The sequence below is a fragment of the Selaginella moellendorffii genome, unplaced genomic scaffold (assembly GCF_000143415.4).
Source record: "Selaginella moellendorffii unplaced genomic scaffold, v1.0 SELMOscaffold_11, whole genome shotgun sequence".
Classification (NCBI taxonomy): domain Eukaryota; kingdom Viridiplantae; phylum Streptophyta; class Lycopodiopsida; order Selaginellales; family Selaginellaceae; genus Selaginella; species Selaginella moellendorffii.
This window is the reverse complement of record NW_003314272.1, coordinates 2,346,039-2,367,046: the sequence shown is the minus strand read 5'-3', so window position 1 is coordinate 2,367,046 and position 21,008 is coordinate 2,346,039. Positions and strand designations below refer to the sequence as shown.

The 21,008-nt window shown below is 46.5% G+C and overlaps 7 protein-coding genes and 1 pseudogene across 8 annotated transcripts; 4 read left to right on the top strand and 4 right to left on the bottom strand.

Annotated features, from left to right (window-relative positions):
* Positions 1-119: 119 nt before the first annotated feature.
* On the top strand, positions 120-2,893 carry LOC112345942 (golgin candidate 4-like). 2 transcript variants are annotated; one of them, XR_002992237.1, is made up of 13 exons: positions 120-297; positions 351-533; positions 580-864; positions 915-1,049; positions 1,102-1,251; positions 1,300-1,596; positions 1,641-1,706; positions 1,755-1,957; positions 2,002-2,056; positions 2,103-2,288; positions 2,336-2,624; positions 2,727-2,769; positions 2,833-2,893. XR_002992237.1 is itself a non-coding variant. In XM_024673713.1 (11 exons), the coding sequence occupies exons 1-11, from the start codon at positions 151-153 to the stop codon at positions 2,534-2,536; spliced, it is 1,908 nt and encodes a 635-aa protein (XP_024529481.1). In that variant the 5' UTR covers positions 120-150; the 3' UTR covers positions 2,537-2,664. The 2 variants fall into 2 exon arrangements, 1 of the variants encoding a protein (XP_024529481.1); XM_024673713.1 differs by lacking the exons at positions 2,727-2,769; positions 2,833-2,893 and having other exon boundaries at positions 2,336-2,664.
* On the top strand, positions 2,864-3,791 carry LOC9651273 (isonitrile hydratase). The gene is made up of 3 exons (XM_024673715.1): positions 2,864-3,179; positions 3,234-3,395; positions 3,453-3,791. Exons 1-3 carry the CDS (start codon positions 2,913-2,915, stop codon positions 3,672-3,674), a joined length of 651 nt encoding a protein of 216 aa, XP_024529483.1. The 5' UTR covers positions 2,864-2,912; the 3' UTR covers positions 3,675-3,791.
* A 1,942-nt stretch (positions 3,792-5,733) lies between these two features.
* LOC112345919 (pentatricopeptide repeat-containing protein At2g13600-like) lies at positions 5,734-7,002 on the bottom strand. The gene has a single exon (XM_024673633.1). It carries the CDS (start codon positions 7,000-7,002, stop codon positions 5,734-5,736), a length of 1,269 nt encoding a protein of 422 aa, XP_024529401.1.
* A 29-nt stretch (positions 7,003-7,031) lies between these two features.
* LOC112345943 (golgin candidate 4-like) lies at positions 7,032-8,603 on the top strand. Its single transcript, XM_024673716.1, is given in 9 exon segments — positions 7,032-7,324; positions 7,369-7,434; positions 7,483-7,592; positions 7,594-7,671; positions 7,716-7,770; positions 7,818-8,003; positions 8,051-8,339; positions 8,442-8,484; positions 8,543-8,603. Coding segments are annotated over 7 exon segments (972 nt in total). The 5' UTR covers positions 7,032-7,048; the 3' UTR covers positions 8,252-8,339; positions 8,442-8,484; positions 8,543-8,603.
* Positions 8,604-8,622: 19 nt separating this feature from the next.
* Positions 8,623-9,378, top strand: LOC112345918 (isonitrile hydratase-like). Its single transcript, XM_024673632.1, has 3 exons — positions 8,623-8,883; positions 8,938-9,099; positions 9,157-9,378. Exons 1-3 carry the CDS (start codon positions 8,623-8,625, stop codon positions 9,376-9,378), a joined length of 645 nt encoding a protein of 214 aa, XP_024529400.1.
* A 2,028-nt stretch (positions 9,379-11,406) lies between these two features.
* On the bottom strand, positions 11,407-14,016 carry LOC9651272 (pentatricopeptide repeat-containing protein At2g35030, mitochondrial). Its single transcript, XM_024673631.1, has one exon. The coding sequence runs from the start codon at positions 14,014-14,016 to the stop codon at positions 11,407-11,409; it is 2,610 nt and encodes an 869-aa protein (XP_024529399.1).
* A 662-nt stretch (positions 14,017-14,678) lies between these two features.
* Positions 14,679-16,827, bottom strand: LOC9651271 (annotated as a pseudogene).
* Positions 16,828-17,277: 450 nt separating this feature from the next.
* On the bottom strand, positions 17,278-19,243 carry LOC9651270 (putative glutamine amidotransferase GAT1_2.1). The gene is made up of 6 exons (XM_002968803.2): positions 19,084-19,243; positions 18,477-18,826; positions 18,240-18,422; positions 17,943-18,170; positions 17,652-17,894; positions 17,278-17,596 (listed from the first exon to the last, which is right to left on the bottom strand). The coding sequence occupies exons 1-6, from the start codon at positions 19,211-19,213 to the stop codon at positions 17,372-17,374; spliced, it is 1,359 nt and encodes a 452-aa protein (XP_002968849.2). The 5' UTR covers positions 19,214-19,243; the 3' UTR covers positions 17,278-17,371.
* Positions 19,244-21,008: the final 1,765 nt, after the last annotated feature.

Below are 21,008 nucleotides of genomic sequence, written 5' to 3'. Positions count from 1 at the left end.
TTTTTTTCTCCCTACGTCCTTTTTATCTCTCTTATAGGGAGCGATCGAGAATAATTCTTAGAATAAGTGTATCTATTTTGTTGCCTAGAGTTAGGGTTTTTGGGTTGCGCCAGGCGCCAGCTCTCCTTCCTTCCATCCAGATCTGCCACAATGTGGAAGAATTTCAAGGAGAATCTCTCCCAGATGGCGTCCGAGGTGCTCGAGACGGTCGAGGAGCTCGATCCGAAGGCGCATCGCGAGGAGGACGAGGAGGGAGATTCTTCGCCGGCGGTGTCTGGCAGCTCCAGATCGCAGCAGGTATGGGCGAGTGTGGCCGGATTGTGATCCAGGGCTGAGGATTTTGTGCGCAGGCCGGCAGAGGATTCCACAGCCGGCGGAGATCTGAGGATGGTTTCCAGAATTTTGATCATCGCTCTTGGAGGAATCGGGATTACAAGGAAAGGAACGGCGTGGGAGCAGACGATTTCGGGGACTACGAGTCACGCTTGCTGGAGAGCCAGAGGAAGTGTCAGGATCTTGCGAATCGCGAGAAGGTATGTGGTTTCTTTTGCTTTTGTAGTGGTAAACTTTAGATTCCAGGAGCTGCTAGATCAAATGCGGGGCAAGGAACAAGCGTTCCGGGACCTAGATAACAGCCATCGTAGTGCGCAGCAAGAGCTGGAGAGGCTTACGATAGAACTGGAGAAAGCTCGTTTGGAGTTACATAGTTTCCAACAAAGTGGCTGTCTGGGAAATCATGATGAGAGGACTGCTACTCAACCAGATGCTGAGAAACTACAAAGGGAGTTACAAGAGAGGGACGAAACAATCAGTCAGCTTCGAGAATCAATATCAGCACTGACGACCGAGCGCAGTCTCTTCCAGGTATAGTGTTATATGTTTTTCTTTTCTTTTCTATAGATATGTGTATGTAGGCAGAAAAGGAACAGCTGAAAAAGGCTTTAGATTCACGCGAGCTTGAACTGCAGCAGCAAGCTACTTCTGCAGAAAAAACGACGAGTGAACCAGAGGTTGTCCAGATTGAAATGTTGAGAGCTCAAGCTCAACAGGTATGTTCTCTAGAGGGATAAGTAGCTAAAAGCAAATGCTGTATGCTTGTAGGCGGATGTCCTTTCAGTGCAACTGCGAACCGCGGAGGAAATTCTCGAGAATGAGAGGAACGACTTCAGAAAGAAGCTCGAGGCTGTCACATTGGAGAAGGATAAAGCTCTTAACAACCTCAACAGGTTAAAGCAGCACCTTTTGGATAAGGTACGAGAGCATGTCTGTTTCATTGTTTTAACGCTGGATTGTAAACAGGAAAATGCCGACTCAGAAAAAATGGACCGAGATAGCGAGCAGATTGCTATACTTGAAGGAAAATTTTCAGCAACTTGTGCCCGTGTTATACAGCTGGAGCAAGCGTTAGCGCAGGCTTTATCTTCTCAAACTGATACCAGTAAACGATTGAATGAAGATTTGCAGGCATCGAAGGTGGAGATTGAATCTCTAAAGTCTAAGCTTGTGAACTCTTATTCCGTCTTGGAGGCTAGAGACAAGGAGATAGCCAATCTCCAAGTGGCACTTGGGCAGTACTATGCAGAAACTGATGCGAAGGTACTCTTGATCGATTGGGAAGCTGCTTAAGTTGATTATTGCAGGAGCGCCTTCAACGAGAACTCAATACTGCAAAGGAAGATCTCAGGAAGTTTTCGGACAGTTTGGAAGTAAGTAGTCGGTCAATGGAAGATTCAACTTACATATTTGTTCAACAGGCAGCAAAGCGGATGGTTGAGGTAGTAGAAGCACAGAAGAAAGAAGCTGTAGAGAAACTACACATCGAGGAACGACAAGGGCTTGAAAATCAACAAAAAACACAGAAAATGCAAGAAGACATGATCAGGTTACGCCGTGCTCTGGAAGAAAGCATGATCCGTCTAAACAGGATGTCTTCAGATTCAGATTATTCCGTAGACAGGTAAAGAGGTTCGTATCATGTACTGGCTAAATTTCTTCTTTTAGGCGCATTGTCATCAAATTGCTCGTGACATATTTTGAGAGAGGACATAACCGCGAGGTAGTTGGAGCTTTTTGAAATTCTGACTTTCTAATATTTCTAACAGGTTCTTGATTTAATGGCCCGTATGCTGGGGTTCTCCGACGATGATAAACGAAGGGTTGGACTCGCTCATCAAAATTCTGGGAAACCGGGTGTTATGAGAAGCGTTTTTGGCCTCCCAAGGCGTGTCGTCGGAGGTATCTTATCTGGCGGTAATGACAATTCGTCTTTTACGACAAGCAATGATCAGGTAATCTTGTTCATGGTATTTTCCTATTCAATTCTGTTTTCGTGCAGTCATTTGCGGACCTTTGGATCGATTTCTTGCTGAAAGAATCCGAGGAAAGAGAAAAGGCTCAAAACTCAGGGTTGGGTGCAAGAAGCCCGCAAAGCGATTTTCATTCTTCAGCTTTTAACACCGGGTTTGAAAGTGATGGTGGTTTAGAAGCTGACATTTCAGGAGTTAGAGGCCACAGGAGGGTCTATTCCAAATCCTGATAGAAAGTTTTCCAGTTGCTCTTGCAGCTCGAGGCATCCGGATGTTTTTTTCTTATATATTCCTTGCCTGGATATGCAAAATTAACTGGTACGTGTCCTGTCAATTTTACAGTTGATTCGTCTGGAAATATTGTTTTGTTTAGTCGTAAATTGCTGCTTTTGTTTGTTAACTATTACTTTCATTGTGTAGATTCGATACAATCGATTTGATTCTTTTGGCTCTCGTGCTCCAGGTTTGGCCAATTTCATTGTCTTCAAGCGTGACGGCGTTGATGTGGGTTTCTGTGAACTTTCAGTAACAATTCCGGCTACGCAACTACCCTGCAAGAGAGAATAAAACAGCGGTCTTGCAACGAGATCATAAGTGGGATAAGCGATGGTTGTGGTGGCAATTCCCATATTCAACGGGTTCACAGCCCTGGATGCGATCGGGCCTTACGAAGTTCTACACAGAATTCCGGGGGTGCGGGTGGAATTTGTGAGCGAGACTGCTGGCCTGTACCTTGCCGATGATGGTCATCTGCGAGTGGAAGCCCCGGTTTGTTTCGAGCAAGTTCCAAGCCCCGATGTGCTCGTGGTTCCTGGCGGTCCTGTCAAGAACCTCCCTCTGACGAACAAGGCTTTTCTCGATTACATTGTCAAGGTAATGGAAAGAACCTCGCGGCCCTGGTTGTGATTGATTGCTTTGGTTTCACAGGTTCACAAAACAAGCCTGTACACCACTTCTGTGTGCACTGGAGCGCTCCTCTTGGGAGCTGCTGGAATCCTCCATGGCCTCAAGGGGACGACGCACTGGGCAGCTTTTGACAACCTCGCTTCTTATGGAGTTACTCCTGTTCATCAGAGATATATACGTCAGGTGAGTTCGCTAGATTCGTTTTCTGGTGGGCTAATGAGCTCAATTCGTGGGATGCAGGGGAAGATTATCATGTCCGCCGGCGTGTCGGCTGGGATCGACTCGAATTTGGAGGTGGCAGCCTTGCTAGCAGATGAAACAATGGCCAAGGCTGTCCAACTGGCGATTGAGTATGATCCCCAGCCGCCATTCGATTCGGGCAGCGTGGGGAAAGCAAGCAAGGAGGTTGTGGATCTGGCTAGAAAGATCACCGCAGCCTTGCCTTCTCTTCAAAATCAGTGATCTCGTTTATTCCTCTGAATAAAGATTCTCGAATGGATTCGCTATGCTAAATCTCTTGTGGCATCTGATAATTAAGAAGGCATAAAAATCACGAACACGATGTCAAAGTGAGATTTTTATCATTTTTTCCATCTTCGTGTAGAGCTTGGTGTAGAACTGTTCCGAGAGCCTGGACTCGAGGAATCAAAAATATACAGAAGCTAATATGTCTCAAACAGTGTGCTCAGCTAATTGTTCTTGCTGTTTGTATTGCCAGCAACAAGCCACTCGTGTTGCCTCAAGTTGTCACACGTGTTGCCTCACAGTCGTCACAGAAACACTGTCAGAAACATATTAGCATCAGCAATTTGCTACAATTTGTTATGAATTATCACAAAATTTACTTCTGCCCATGAGATTTGAGCTGGCTGATAAAATCCCAAGCCAACAGAGACAGAGGGACTGCTGTTTTCTCCAGCAGCAGCCCAAGCTGATGAAGATCTGATCCGAAGGTGTAATAGCAGCCTTCCCTCAGAATCGTTTGTGTTCAGCCGGTCAGAAAAGACTCACCAACATCACTTGGCTCTCCAACCAATTGAGATCAATCAATATAAAATTCCTTGTTGATAAATAGTCACGGATCACGTTGTCCATGTGAATGTCCTGATGAACCAAACCTGAAGAACAAAACAGTACAGCTTTTCAAAAAGAAAAGAACAGGAAAAAATCAGCTTTTGCTTTTTTTACCCAGACAGTGTAGAACATCCTAGTGCAGATAATAGATTGGACACAAGCTTCTAAACCAAGACTTATGGAGGTTAACAGTGAGATTCTTCCAACATGATTAAGTGATTAAATTAGAATTAAAAATTTAGTTGTTTACAGTTGGTAAATGAACTAATTTTTGATTTTTATAATTTATTTTAATATATATTTAATAGATATGTGGGTTGTTGCTGCTCGAAGTAGACAAATATTTTGATTGAGGCATTCCATGCAAATATAAAGGTTATACTCTCGTCTAAAAAATATATATATTCATAATTGAAGGATAGATGGGGCAATTCACTAATTTATTACTAAGGTTCATATGAGGTATTGATTTATTAATTATTATAAAGATCATGGTTTTATTCGAATCTATGCATACAAAAAGCTAATCGATGGTGTGATTGTTAAAGCAAGAAATATTAACAACTTTCAAATAAAATTTGACAAGGACAATACTCACAAATTCCATGTATAATCCTCTTCAGATCCAGTTATATGGTATTTTGTTGTCAAAAGTAAAAAACACAGTGATTGAGCTTTTCTAACTTAGTATAATTATATATGGGCAACCAAAAGAAACTTTTATAAGCATGAAGCAAAAGTTATTATATCAAACAAGAAGAGTAAATTAACTAGACTATGAAACTCAACTATCACATTTATATACAATCTTAAAACCTGGGTCAGATGACTTATTTTATTGTTAACAAGATTTTAAAAAACTTGACTTGGAAGCTATAACAAAGGTAATTCACTTATTAATTATAATTTTAAAATACTTATAAAAATTTGAGCAGGAAAATATTCATTGAAATGTGCAGCATTAAAAAGAATTCAACTAAAGACTACTATAAAGGTAATTTATACTAAAAAAAATTTAAATATGGAGCAGGAAGATATCACTTTATCAAAAGTTATAAAAGCAACATTGCAGTAAAAGATGATGGATATCTTACAAAATTTTCTTAATGAAAATATTATTTTATCTATGATTTAATAACAATTTAAAAATGATACAATAGAAGCTAAATGATATTATTCATCCTATATTAAAATTTCAACAACATATTGATAGTTATAGTACATCTTTAAAGTAGTCAAAACCTTTGGTGGAAAGAATTATAGGTAAAAATATAAAATTTTAGTAGTCCAGAGTGGTGGCTGCTGCTGCCATCACCTCATCACTAGTGGAGCTCAAATAATTATATCCTGCCGAGATGGAAAACCCTTTCAAAGCTGAGACAAAGAAGATCATCCATGTCAAGGTGAGAAGGATTTCTTAGTGCCAGTGGAGCTCAAATAATTATAGCTAAATGCAGGCAGTGGAAAGGTTGGAGAGCATCACATACGGCGCAGACTCCACGGGTTCCAGCAACATAATCTCGCCCCCAACCCAGGCGCCAACTTTCCCATCCACCAGAACAGTGCTGCACACGTTTAGTATCATGTTCCATGGAATCACGCCCGGATGGAAAGGCATGCTTACAGTCAGCTCCACACCTCGCTCGAGCTCCCCCGCCCGGCACACCACCTCCACTAGGCAGTGGTAGTGCTCGGCTCCAGCGGCGATCCCATGCTCCGCCATAAGGACGAATAGCTCCCTCGCCTCCTCCACCATCCCCGCGTAGCCACAGGCAGTGAGAATTCCCAGGAATGCGACACTGTCCAGCTCCATTCCCTCGAGCAGCATCCGGATGAAGAGCTCCACCGCTTGATGGCCATGCCCATGCCTCGCCAGCGCTGCGACCATCGCATTCCACCCCGACACCGCTGCAGGAGGAGCCCCGTGGAAGATCTCCCGGGCTCGATCCAGGCCGCCGCCACACTGGCCATAGAAGTTGACGAGTGCGCTTGCGAGCGAAGCCTTGATCACCAGATTGGCAATGGCGATATCCCGGTGGATTTCCATGCCTTGCTCGAGCGCCGAGGCAATGGAGCACGCCTCGAGGATGCTCGCAAAGGTGGCATCACTGGGAGGGATGCCTTCCTGGTCCATGCCGCAGTAAAGCGCGATGGCGGCCCGTGGCTCGCCATTGAGGGCCAGCGCCTGGATCATCGAGTTCCACGACACAATGCTACGAGCGGGCATGGCGGCAAAGAGCTCCCTCGCATCGCCGAGGTGGCTGCTCTGAGAGAGAGCCGCAATGAGGATGTTCCAGGAGAAGCTGTTGCGCTGCGGCATGGCACGCGAGAAGATCCACACTCCCTCTGTGATGCGACCGGCCTGGACGTAAGATCGTAGCAGCGCATTCCACGACAGCAAGCTCCACTGTGGCATTCGATCGAAGACCCGGCGAGATTTCTCAGGCGTGGACGAGTCCGCGAAGGCGGATACCATTATCGTCCACGAGAGATCGTCCCTCCTCTCCATCCTGTTCTTGAAGATGCTCCAGGGCCCGTGAAGGTCCTTCTCGATCGATGGCGAGCATCGTTCGCGAGCGTGGGCCGAGAGGAGAGCGTTCCAGGAGATCTCCGACACCTGCGGCATTTTGCTCAACACGAGCTCCGCGCTCGAGCTCTGCTGGCTATGGCCCAAGGCTGTGATGAGCACCGTCCATGACACACCGTCTGGTTTCATTGTTTTAACGCTGGATTGTAAACAGGAAAATGCCGACTCAGAAAAAATGGACCGAGATAGCGAGCAGATTGCTATACTTGAGGGAAAATTTTCAGCAACTTGTGCCCGTGTCATACAGCTGGAGCAAGCGTTAGCGCAGGCTTTATCTTCTCAAACTGATACCAGTAAAAGATCGAATGAAGATTTGCAGGCATCGAAGGTGGAGATTGAATCTCTAAAGTCTAAGCTTGTGAACTCTTATTCCGTCTTGGAGGCTAGAGACAAGGAGATAGCCAATCTCCAAGTGGCACTTGGGCAGTACTATGCAGAAACTGATGCGAAGGTACTCTTGATCGATTGGGAAGCTGCTTAAGTTGATTATTGCAGGAGCGCATTCAACGAGAACTCAATACTGCAAAGGAAGATCTCAGGAAGTTTTCGGACAGTTTGGAAGTAAGTAGTCGGTCAATGAAAGATTCAACTTACATATTTGTTCAACAGGCAGCAAAGCGGATGGTTGAGGTAGTAGAAGCACAGAAGAAAGAAGTTGTAGAGAAAGTACACGTCGAGGAACGAAAAGGGCTTGAAAATCAACAAAAAACACAGAAAATGCAGGTTACGCCGTGCTCTGGAAGAAAGCATGATCCGTCTAAACAGGATGTCTTCAGATTCAGATTATTCCGTAGACAGGTAAAGAGGTTCGTATCATGTACTGGCTAAATTTCTTCTTTTAGGCGCATTGTTATCAAATTGCTCGTGACATATTTTGAGAGAGGACATAACCACGAGGTAGTTGGAGCTTTTTGAAATTCTGACTTTTCTAATATTTCTAACAGGTTCTTGATTTAATGGCCCGTATGCTGGGGTTCTCCGACGATGACAAACGAAGGGTTGGACTCGCTCATCAAAATTCTGGGAAACCGGGTGTTATGAGAAGCGTTTTTGGCCTCCCAGGGCGTGTCGTCGGAGGTATCTTATCTGGCGGTAATGACAATTCGTCTTTTACGACAAGCAATGATCAGGTAATCTTGTTCATGGTATTTTCCTATTCAATTCTGTTTTCGTGCAGTCATTTGCGGACCTTTGGATCGATTTCTTGCTGAAAGAATCCGAGGAAAGAGAAAAGGCTCAAAACTCAGGGTTGGGTGCAAGGAGCCCGCAAAGCGATTTTCATTCTTCAGCTTTTAACACCGGGTTTGAAAGTGATGGTGGTTTAGAAGCTGACATTTCAGGAGTTAGAGGCCACAGGAGGGTCTATTCCAAATCCTGATAGAAAGTTTTCCAGTTGCTTTTGCAGCTCGAGGCATCCGGATGTTTTTTTCTTATATATTCCTTGCCTGGATATGCAAAATTAACTGGTACGTGTCCTGTCAATTTTACAGTTCATTCGTCTGGAAATATTGTTTTGGTAAGTTGTAAATTGCTGCTTTTATTTGTTAATTATTACTTTCATTGTGTAGATTCGATACAATCGATTTGATTCTTTTGGCCCTCGTGCTCCAGGTTTGGCCAGTTTCATTGTCTTGAAGAGTGGTTGACGTGAGTTTCTGTGAACTTTCAGTAACAATTCCGGCTACGCAACTACCCTGCAAGAGAGAATAAAACAGCAGTCTTGCGACGAGATCATAAGTGGGATAAGCGATGGTTGTGGTGGCAATTCCCATATTCAACGGGTTCACAGCCCTGGATGCGATCGGGCCTTACGAAGTTCTACACAGAATTCCGGGGGTGCGGGTGGAATTCGTGAGCGAGACTGCTGGCCTGTACCTTGCCGATGATGGTCATCTGCGAGTGGAAGCCCCGGTTTGTTTCGAGCAAGTTCCAAGCCCCGATGTGCTCGTGGTTCCTGGCGGTTTTGACCTCCCTCTGACGAACAAGGCTTTTCTCGATTACATTGTCAAGGTAATGGAAAGAACCTCGCGGCCCTGGTTGTAATTGATCGCTTTGGTTTCACAGGTTCACAAAACAAGCCTGTACACCACTTCTGTGTGCACTGGAGCGCTCCTCTTGGGAGCTGCTGGAATCCTCCATGGCCTCAAGGGGACGACGCACTGGGCAGCTTTTGACAGCCTCGCTTCTTATGGAGTTACTCCTGTTCATCAGAGATATATACGTCAGGTGAGTTCGCTAGATTCGTTTTCTGGTGGGCTAATGAGCTCAATTCGTGGGATGCAGGGGAAGATTATCATGTCCGCCGGCGTGTCGGCTGGGATCGACTCGAATTTGGAGGTGGCAGCCTTGCTAGCAGATGAAACAATGGCCAAGGCTGTCCAACTGGCGATTGAGTATGATCCCCAGCCGCCATTCGATTCGGGCAGCGTGGGGAAAGCAAGCAAGGAGGTTGTGGATCTGGCTAGAAAGATCACCGCAGCCTTGCCTTCTCGTCAAGATCAGTGATCTCGTTTATTCCTCTGAATAAAGATTCTGGAATGGATTCGCTATGCTAAATCTCTTGTGGCATCTGATAATTAAGAAGGCATAAAAATCACGAACACGATGTCAAAGTGAGATTTTTATCATTTTTTCCATCTTCGTGTAGAGCTTGGTGTAGAACTGTTCCGAGAGCCTGGACTCGAGGAATAAAAAATATACAAAAGCTAATATGTCTCAAACAGTGTTTTCAACTAATTGTTCTTGCTGTTTGTATTGCCAGCAACAAGCCACTCGTGTTGCCTCAAGTCGTCACACGTGTTGCCTCACAGTCGTCACGGAAACACTGTCAGAAACATATTAGCATTAGCAATCTGCTACAATTTGTTATGAATTATCACAAAATTTACTGCTGCACATGAGATTTGAGCTGGCTGATAAAATCCCAAGCCAACAAAGACAAAGGGACCACCGTTTTCTCCAGCAGCAGCCCAAGCTGATGAAGATCTGATCTGAAGGTGTAACAGCAGCCTTCCATCAGAGTCGTTTGTGTCCAGCCGGTCAGAAAAGACTTGCCAACATCACTTGGCTCTCCAACCATTTCGAGATCAATCAATATAAAATTCCTTGTTGATGAATAGTTACAGATCACATTGTCCATGTGAATGTCCTGATGAACCAAACCTGAAGAACAAAACAGTAGAACTTTTCGAAAAGAACAAGAAAAAATCAGCTTTTGCTTTTTTTATCTAGACAATGTAGAACATCCTAGTGCAGATAATAAATTGGACACAAGCTTCTAAACCAGGACTTATGGTGAGATTCTTCCAAGATAATTAAGTGATTAAATTAGAATTAAAAATTTAGTCGCTTACAGTTAGTTAGTGAATTAATTTTTTTATTTTTATAATTTTTTTTTCTTTATATTGGATAGATATGTGGGTTGTTGTTGCTCAAAGTAGACCAATATTTTGATTGAGGCATTCCATGCAAATATAAAGGTTATACTCTTGTCTAAAAAATATATATATATTCGTAATTGAAGGATAAATTAAGAAATTCATTAATTTACTACTAAGGTTCATATGAGCTACTAATTTACTAATTATTATAAAAATCATGGTTTTATTTGAATCTATGCATACAAAAAACTAATCAATGGTGCGATTGTTAAAGCAAGAAATATTAACAACTTTTAAGTAAAATTCAACAAAGATAATACTCACAAATTCTATATATAATCTTCTTCAGATCTAGCTATATAGTATTTTGTTGTCGAAGGTGAAAGACATAGTGATTGGGCTTTTCTGATTTAATGTAATTATCTATAAGCAACCAAAAGAAACTTTTATAAGCATGAAGCAAAAGTTATTATATCAAACAAGAAAAGTAAATTAACTAGACTACAAGGCTCAACTATCATATTCGTATGCAATCTTAAAACTTAGGATAGATGACTTATTTTTATTGTTAACAAGATTTTGAAGAACATGACTTGGAAGCTATGACAAAGGTAATTCACATATTAATTACAATTTTAAAATACTTGTAAAACTTTGAGCAAGAAGTTATTCATTGAAATGTGCAACATTAAAAAAAATTCAGCTAAAGACTACTATAAAGGTAATTTACACTAAAAAAAATTTAAATATTAATATGAACTTTGAGAAGGAAGATATCACTTTATCAAAAGTTATAAAAACAACATTGCAATAAAAAATTATAGATATTTTACAAAATTTTCTTAATGAAAATATTATTTTATCTATGGTTTGACAACAGAAGGTTACAACTTTTAAAATTAAGCCAAATGATATTATTCATCTTATAATAAAATTTCAACAACATGTTGATAGTTATGGTAGGTAAAAATTAAAATTTTTAGTAGTCCAGAGTGGTGGCTGCTTCTGCCATCACCTCATCACTAGTGGAGCTCAAATAATTATATCCTGCTGAGATGAAGAACCCTTTCAAAGCTGAGAACTTGACGAAGAAGATCATCCATGTCAAGGTGAGAAGGATTTCTTAGTGCCAGTGGAGCTCAAATAATTATAGCTAAATGCAGGCAGTGGAAAGGTTGGAGAGCATCACATACGGCGCAGACTCCACGGGTTCCAGCAACATAATCTCGCCCCCAACCCAGGCGCCAACTTTCCCATCCACCAGAACAGTGCTGCACACGTTTAGTATCATGTTCCATGGAATCACGCCCGGATGGAAAGGCATGCTTACAGTCAGCTCCACACCTCGCTCGAGCTCCCCCGCCCGGCACACCACCTCCACTAGGCAGTGGTAGTGCTCGGCTCCAGCGGCGATCCCATGCGCCGCCATAAGCACGAATAGCTCCCTCGCCTCCTCCACCATCCCCGCGTAGCCACAGGCAGTGAGAATTCCCAGGAATGCGACACTGTCCAGCTCCATTCCCTCGAGCAGCATCCGGATGAAGAGCTCCACCGCTTGACGGCCATGCCCATGCCTCGCCAGCGCTGCGACCATCGCATTCCACCCCGACACCGCTGCAGGAGGAGCCCCGTGGAAGATCTCCCGGGCTCGATCCAGGCCGCCGCCACACTGGCCATAGAAGTTGACGAGTGCGCTTGCGAGCGAAGCCTTGATCACCAGATTGGCAATGGCGATATCCCGGTGGATTTCCATGCCTTGCTCGAGCGCCGAGGCAATGGAGCACGCCTCGAGGATGCTCGCAAAGGTGGCATCACTGGGAGGGATGCCTTCCTGGTCCATGCCGCAGTAAAGCGCGATGGCGGCCCGTGGCTCGCCATTGAGGGCCAGCGCCTGGATCATCGAGTTCCACGACACAATGCTACGAGCGGGCATGGCGGCAAAGAGCTCCCTCGCATCGCCGAGGCGGCTGCTCTGAGAGAGAGCCGCAATGAGGATGTTCCAGGAGAAGCTGTTGCGCTGAGGCATGGCACGCGAGAAGATCCACACTCCCTCTGTGATGAGACCGGCCTGGACGTAAGATCGTAGCAGCGCATTCCACGACAGCAAGCTCCACTGTGGCATTCGATCGAAGACCCGGCGAGATTTCTCAGGCGTGGACGAGTCCGCGAAGGCGGATACCATTATCGTCCACGAGAGATCGTCCCTCCTCTCCATCCTGTTCTTGAAGATGCTCCAGGCCCCGTGAAGGTCCTTCTCGATCGATGGCGAGCATCGTTCGCGAGCGTGGGCCGAGAGGAGAGCGTTCCAGGAGATCTCCGACACCTGCGGCATTTTGCTCAACACGAGCTCCGCGCTCGAGCTCTGCTGGCTATGGCCCAAGGCTGTGATGAGCGCCGTCCATGACACAATGTCTCGCGCTGGTATCTTGTCGAAGAGATCTTTGGCTGCTCCGGCATCCCGGTGAGAAGAAGCTTGGAGCATCATGTTCCACGCACAAGTGTCGTGACTTGGCATCCTCTCAAAAGCGAGCCTTAAGGACGGATCCACCAGATCTTCGCTGCTTGATTGCTGCGAGAACAAACCGATCGCCAAAGTCCAGGTCAAGGCGTTTCTCTTTCCGGCTCGATCGAACAGTGCCTTGGCGTCTCCCAGATGCCCGTTCTGCACATACGCCTGGATCATGGCATTCCAGGCAGCAACGTTCTTTTCAGGCATGAGATCAAAGATATGACGAGCTCGAAGGAGATCACCAGCTTGAGCATATGCATTCATGACCACGTTGAATCCAACAGAACTTTCTTGGGGCACAGTTTCCACCATCGCCAGAGATTCAGCAAGATACCCGCACTGGGAATAAGCTAAGATCACTGCATTCCACGAGTAACTATCCTGCTGTGGGATCCTATCGAGCAAAGCTAGTGTTAAATCCAGTTTACCATGCAGCGCACACGCTTGCATCAGCGAGTTCCAGGAAATCAAGCTCCGCTGCGGCATGGCTGTAAAGAATTCCTGGCACTTCTCCAGATCCCCCTCCTCGGCAAATGCCGCAATCAGAATGTTCCACGCAATCACGTTTCTCTGGGGCATCTTGTCAAACATCTGGACCGCCACATCGATTCCTCCAGCGCGGGTGTAGAGGGTGATCACGGTGCTCCAAGAGATCACGTCTCGGCGGGTCATCCAGCCAAAGAGGACAAGCGCCTCTTCCAAATCGCCACTGCTGGAGTACGCCTGGATCATGATGTTCCAGGAGCTACCATCTCTTTCGGCCATGGCATCGAAGATCCTTCGCGCCTCGCCGATCAGCCCCTGCCGTGTGTGTGCAGTGAGAAGCAGATTGAAAGACACGAGATTCCTGGCGGGAGCACGGTGGAACGCGCGTGTGGCAAGATCGAGGTCGCCATTCCGGACGAGCTGCGTGACGAGGATGTTCCACGAGTAGACGTTTGGCGCACTGATCCGCTGGAAGGCCTCGATGGCCTCTCGCAGGGATCCGCAGCTACCATACATCTGGACGAGGAGATTGCCAAGATGGGTGTCAGTGTCGCGGCCCCATCGCGCGATCCGAGAGTGCGCTCGGCGTCCCTGCTCTAGCGCGAGCTCCGCGGCGCACTGGCGGAGTATCCAGGCGCAGGTGTTCCAGTCAGCGGCGGCGCCATCATCCAGACGATCGATCACTTCCGCCAGACACCACAATTCACGGGAGGCGAAAGCTTGGGGGAGATTGCGAGGGCGTATGATGCTACAAGAGGAAGGAATCATACGCCATTCTCCATGGTTTAAAGTTTAAAGGGATAAGCATTACAAATTAAATTCCCAATTGAATTAACTTTTAAAACTTTTTTGTTTTTTAATTAATTATAAATAATGACTTAACCACAAGGTCTGTAAATAAATACACATCCATCTTTACTAACTTATTTGCAACTTGATTTCGAATGATATATCAATTGTCTTTGACCTTAGAGAAATAATTAGGCAATGTCTTGCAACATAAACAATCTTTTGAATAATGTTTGTGTTTGATCAGCTCTACTTGGTTTTGCACATACATTTATAATAGTGTCCAAGGAATTGTACTTGTTTGTGTTCAAGGAATTGTAGCTGTTTGTATGTAGCCACTCTATTTCAAAATAAATTTCCAAAACCCATAACAAACCCAAAATCTCAAATATAATGGTGTAATTTATATTTATATAATTGTTTTGCCTTTTCCATGTCAGTTTGATAGAAGCTCTTTGAACAAATCCATACTCTACATTTCAATGCTTAAACACAATCACTGAAAAATTACATTCCAATGCCACCATTTAATGCTTGTATAAAACTTTGTTCACCTCAAACATATCTAACCCAAAAGGCATTGGCCATTTTTTATATAAACATAAATGTACACTCATTATTTACTTTATTTGCTCAAAAGAACTCCTCACCGTGGAAAGCTGGTACACTGTTCCACAAGCATGGTGAATTCCAAGTGTTTGAAATTCTCTACATTCCTTCCGTGCTGTGCGTGTCGTCGCACTGGACCTCGGCCACCTTGGGCAGCGCCAGGGAGCTGTATCCGCGAGTGGGCGGCGACAAATACCTCCCATTCCCCAGGTTGGATTGGTACTCGCTCATCTTCTTGCCATACATTTGCTCAAACTTAAACATCTCGTGCGCGTGGAGGGCCTTGAGCTCTCTCACGATGTTCTTATGCCGCTGAAAGGAGGGAGAGACGATTGGATCAAGAGCTTCCAAAAAACGCACAGACCTGGTGGATTCGCTGCAGATCTTTGGCTCGCCCTTCTCTTAGCTGGTCCCGGCCTTTGGTCGCCTTTTGGAGAAGCACCTCCATCTCGCTGTGCTGCTTGGTTCTCAAGGCTTGCTCCTTCAGTCCCACTTCGGCCTGGTATGACTCGATCGTCGCCTCCAGCTCCTCGTGCTCCAGTCGGTCGGCTGTTTTCTTCACTCTCAGCGCCTCCGAGTACTTGCCTTGCTTTCCCAAGTATTCCTGCAGTGGGAGTTGAGTTGAGAGCTTCCTTCCTCTCTTCCTACCTGGACTTTTCTTTGGTTCAAGAGCTCTGCCGACCATTGTGGCTTGCAAGGTTTCTTGGAAGCCATTTTCGTCCTGAAAGTATCGAGGATAGTCGTGTGCTGACGCTTGAGCCGTGAAGCGTGTTCCATGACATCCTTTTGGAACAACGTGATCTTGTCATCCCAGTACTGTGTTCCATCTTTGCCAGGCGGATTAGCGATGGAGAAGATAACCAGCGAGGATGAGAAAACTTACTTTGTTCCTGTCGTCGACTTCGGCCTTGTATGCCCTCTCCGCGCTTTGCCTCTCTTGCATATGTCTATTTAGCATTGCTCCCCTCCTCTTGTTGTTCTCGAGGATCTACAAACGTACTCAAAATGTAAGAATCTGGAAGCTCAAGAGTGACAACGTTTAACGTACTTTAAGTTCGTTCAAGCGTCGAGCAGTTGATCGCGCCTCGACGTAGTTCCCTTCCCTCTCGCATCTTTTCTTGTGGTGCTCTAGATCCTTCATCATCGTCATAACCTGAGAGGAAGGCAAGCGTAAGATAGTCAAGTTTCTCACAAGTCAAAACTCCAGACCTGTGGCTCAAGACCTGGATAAAACTCTTCTATGTCTGGCTTTCTAAGGTTGGATTTCTGGAGGCTCTTCCAAACAAATGGTGGTCCAGTCCTGCGTAAGTTTCGGAATCCATGAAAACTCGAAGAAGATATAGAAAATGTACCTGGAATTGAAGAAGGATTTACTGTTGTCTTTGCGTTCCAGGTGCATAGCCACATGTAGCAGCAAGTCCCATTTCAGTGGCTCCCCGGGATCATATCTCTGGTCTAGCTTGTGAATTATGGCCAGTAGCACGTCCTCGGTTGGGACCACGAACCTCGACGACTCCAGGATCTCTGGCAACTTCCAAAACACCCGCACAAAAATCAAACTGAGGAACTCAAAGCAAAAAGTATCAAGCAGATTAGAGCAGTGAAAGTATGAGCAAGAGAAGAAGACACAGAAAGAGAGTAATGGCTAAGTACCAACTGTAGAGGAACTCCTTCCTTCTCGTTCTCCGGATCCTTGAAAGCCGCGTAAGTCATCTTGAGCGAGCCAATGTGATCAAACCGTGAGGCTCCCGCGGCCGACTTGATGCTCGACGCCCTGCTGCCAGCGGCACTACCATGGTCGCCATACACGAGCTTCCTCATCCCCGGCCCCCCATGCCCGAGCACAAGATCCCGCAAGTTCTTGGACCCCAGGCCGGATATGAGCGACAAGTCGGACACGCTCGTCTCGTCGTCCGCCGGGGAAGAGATCTCTCCTTTCTCTTTGTTCGGCACCACCGCCGCCGCCACCGCCGCTGCGTCCCAGTGGTGGTGCGATGCTGGCGCTGTGGATTCCAATGGCGGCCCCGGCTCCACGTACACTCTCCTATATCCCCTCTTTCTCCCTTGCTGGAGAGGCGACCACTCCCCTCCAGCGTACTCCGGGACGGCAACGTCGTTATTTGGCGTCCCGACCTCCCACACCGAGTACTCGCTCTTGCCATGCCCATCGTTGATACCCATTCTGGAGAAATGCGGGGTTCCTGCAAGACCTCAGCGAACCCACATCCAGATCCGCGGCCCTGCCCAGGAATTGCGACGGAACGAGAGCTCTGCCGATGATCTCGCTGCCCACGACAAGGATCGGTTGAAACAGCCACTGGGCATCTGGTCGCCAGTCGCGCGTCCCTGTCTGGGAGACTCACTCATACCTGGCGATCCATGAGGAGTTAGCTTGCGATTGCTGCTAGCTCGCAGCGAGCCCTCGGGGAGGGTTTTGGGCGGTTGAAGATGTCACGGCCGCGGGACATTGGCATCGTCAACCGCCCAATATTCCAACGGTGGAAATGCATCAACACTTCATAGTGAATCAAAAAACAATATGTTTCAAGTGATCAACCCTAGGGGTAGTGGTTAAGCCCGGGGAGATGGGATAGTCCTATAGAGCCGAATCCCAGGATCGAGACCCTACCCTCTTGAAACTGATCACTCCTTTTTATTTTTTTGATTGAATTTAAGCACGACCCAACTTAGACGTTTACACACAATACCTCCCGGTCGTCCATGGTTACGCAGTGTTTGCTCTAGTTCCCAAGACTTCGTCTCCTAGTTCTACCATCATCTTGTAGAACTCGTGTAGCTCCGTTAGATCCGACGTCTTCATCGATTCCATCATCGACTTGGCAGCCGAGCGACGCTGCTTGAATCTCTGGAGCCTCTCTAAAAGAATGGTCGAGTTTCTTACTGTGGCTCCCATTTGCTTGAGCCTCTCCATTTGCTCGAATTCATTGAACTGCGCAAGAAAGATCTCACATACCAGAAGAAAGAGATAGGTAGGTCGTACGAACCTGTAGAAACTCCGCGCCTGCTTCCAAGTCACGGCTGCTCTTGACACGGCTCAGCTGAGGAGTTTTGCCATCGCTCCTCATCTTGCAAACTTGCTCCTCCTCGTATATGTGCTTGGCCAGCGAGAAGCTCCGAATCAGCTTTTGCCTCTGCTTCTCCATGTCGCCGTCGAGCTTGACAAGTTCTTTCGCTTTCTTAGGAGATAGTAGCCTCTTTTGATATGCTATCACAGCCTTTGCAAAGTCCTGCATTCATTTTTAAATCAAAGAGATGAGCCAGACGTGAGAGCTTACTTGATAAGCACGATGACATCCCGGGTAGTCGAACTCGTTCTCCAGCAGAGCTCCATCCGAATCAGATCCGCCATTCTCAGGGTGTCTCATACGCTCCGGATGAAACTGGAGGCCAACGATGAACTTTCCTTCCGCGGGATTGTACACGTCCGGATCAAAAAACGCTTCTACTAGCCCGTCTGGAGCGAAAGCCATTGGTTCGAACCTTCGAGCTAATCTCTTCACGCCCTAGAAACGTACAAGAAAGCCAAGCATGAAAACAGGAAGAAAAGACAGAAAAAAAACTGTGTCTCTTACCTGGTGATGGTAACTGTTCACATGAAGACACTTGTCTTCGGAATTGCTAAGCGATTTCTCAAACCAGTCGTGCAAAGGAGTGCCTTGGACAACTTTCACAGGGTGTCGGTGTCCGTCATAGTCATCGTAGTTGATATGTTTGACTTGGACGCTGCTTTTGCCTGAAAGCTCCTTCTCAACGTCCTGGAAGAAAACACCTTCATTGAAAACCAGAAAGTGGAAAGAAAACTCTCTGACCTGATAGAGTGATCCTCCACATGCAACGTTGAGTACCTGGGAACCGCGGCAAATCCCGAGATATGGAATGTTTCTCTCGAGGCACCGGCGAGCAAGCTGGAGCTCGATCGAATCCTTGTTCCGGTCGATGAGAATGTCACTGGTGTGCGTTCGCTTGATCTCATCCACGTCCTCGGGTGTCAAGGCCGAGACATCACTGTCGTACAGAGTGGGATCGATATCCTCACCCTCGCACAGTAGCACGCCGTGGATTGGCTCGAAGCTGTCGAGGAGCGAGTTTAATCCGGAAACTCGTGGAACAATGACTGGAACCGCCCCATAGCTGACGATCAAATCCAGATGGTATTCTCCTGTGAGAGAGAAAAAGAACGAACTGTTAGCTAGCTAGCCATGCTTTCTGTGAAGAAGTCACAAGAAAGCAAGCAAACGGTAGGTCCCCCGAAAAAATTTCCAGGGATTTTTTTGATCGATCAGGAAACAAGAAAACAGAGAAAACAGGAGATTTAGAGGATGGAATCGAGGTCGACATTTCAATGACAAGGATTGAAAAGGAAATCTAGAATCGGCTGGGAGAGGAAGAGATTTCGATCCATTCTCAATCAGTTACCAACGAAATCCACGAATTTGTTCTTGCGGACGGTGCGCCTGGAGACGATGAGGACGCGCGGCAGCACGGAGGCGAGCTCCGCGGCAACAGCGCCGTCCATCCCAGCGCTCTCGCCAAACCCTTCCTTCATCGCTTCAAACGCACAATAATGCCGCTCGAGAGAAACAAAGAAAAGAATACTTCCTAAACTATCTATATGAATCCATGGCTCAGTTCTAATCCTTCCAGCCTTCACCGACGTGGCGTTACGCGGCCACTCGACATGTGGGCGGCTTTTGAAGCATATTCGAGAAAAGATCATCGCTGACCAATTCTATTGCTTGTGTAGTTAAAAAAGAATGTAAATCGCGTGGTGACTCACTGGTCGTTGAGAATGGTCGCCAATGGTCACCGTGGTAGTACCATGACCATGCCTTCAAGGACGTCCTGGGTGAGGCTTGATTGGCTGATGAGGGATTGGATGAAGTGGCCGAGTCTTGATTGGTTGATGTGGTGGTAATGGACACCCTGATTAAAAACGATTAAAAACCCGTATAATCAAGGAAGGGACTTACGTGGTGGCGAAGGTGTCATAGGCACAGGTGCTTGTTTGGGGGGGGCCGATTGTCCTGTAACTTGTGGAGCTGGAGATGGTGCAAATGCTTTGGGCGTTTCAGCTGCTGGTGATGGCGATGAAAGCGACGATACAATCGCTGGTGGTGCTTGTGTTGGCGATGAAACTGAGGGTGATGACAATGCGTGTGAAGATGCTGGCGAAGAAACTGGTACCAGCGATGGCGATGGTGCAATGGATCTTACTGGGGAAGAGACTGGCACCTCTGATGGTGAAAACTCCGGGCTTGCGGATGTCGGCGAGGGTGAGATTGAGCGTGACAAAGCTGGCGATTGGGCGGTAGTATAAGCCGATGGTGGTGGCGATGGTGCTTGGCTTGGAGCGGCAGAGGAAGATGGCGTTTGAGAAGGCGATGGTGATCGGCTTGTGGAACATGGCGTCCGAGAAAATGATGGTGGTGGCGATGGAGCTGTAAATCTATCTGAAGACGTCGGTGCCAAGGAAGGAGTAGCAAGTGGAGATGGCACAATAGGCTGCGAGCTTGCTAAGGGAGACACTGGAGAAGCTTGTGGAGCGAGCAATGGTGGGTTTGATTTCGGCGAATGCTCCGGGGCAAGGAATGGAGAAGGAGCTGGTGAAGCATTCGGTCGCACTGCGTTCACTGCCGCAAGGATTGACAAGATCGAAACGAAAAGAGCCAGCGCCATTGCTTCCTCTGTTCTTCCGCGGTTTGACATCCAGCTTTATACTAATGCGATGCTCCTCGTTTAGTGAAGCTAAGATTATTTTCTTTTGATTATTTTGGGCAATTGGCAAATCTATGAACAGGAGCCAATGCTTGGAATCGATACGTGAATGCACGAGCTTGTCCGCAGCCCTAGACATCCATTCTCGTGCTCGTCACCTTCTCTTTCGAGAGGACGACACTTTCCTCACAAACAAGCTTATTGAAATGTATGGCAGATGCCGCAGTGTGGAGAATGCCCGCCGGATATTCGACTCCATGCAAATCAGAGATTCTTTTTCGTGGGACATGATGTTGTATGCCTACTCTAGAAACGGGAATACGAGCGAGGCAAGGGCCTTCTTAGATGAAATGCCCAAAAAGAGCCTAGTGTCTTGGAATGCATTGCTAACTGCATATGCCGAATATGGGCATCTTGATGAGGCCACTTATCTGTTCTACGAAATGCCAGAGCAGAACTTGGTAACCTGGACTGCCATGTTGGTTGCATATTCGAGGCATGGAAATCTTGAGAAGGCCAAGAATATTTTTGATTGGATGCCACAAAAAAACCAAGTGACGTGGAATGCCATGCTGGTTGCATATGCCCAATCCGGGCGTCTTGAGGAAGCTTACAAAATCTTTCGA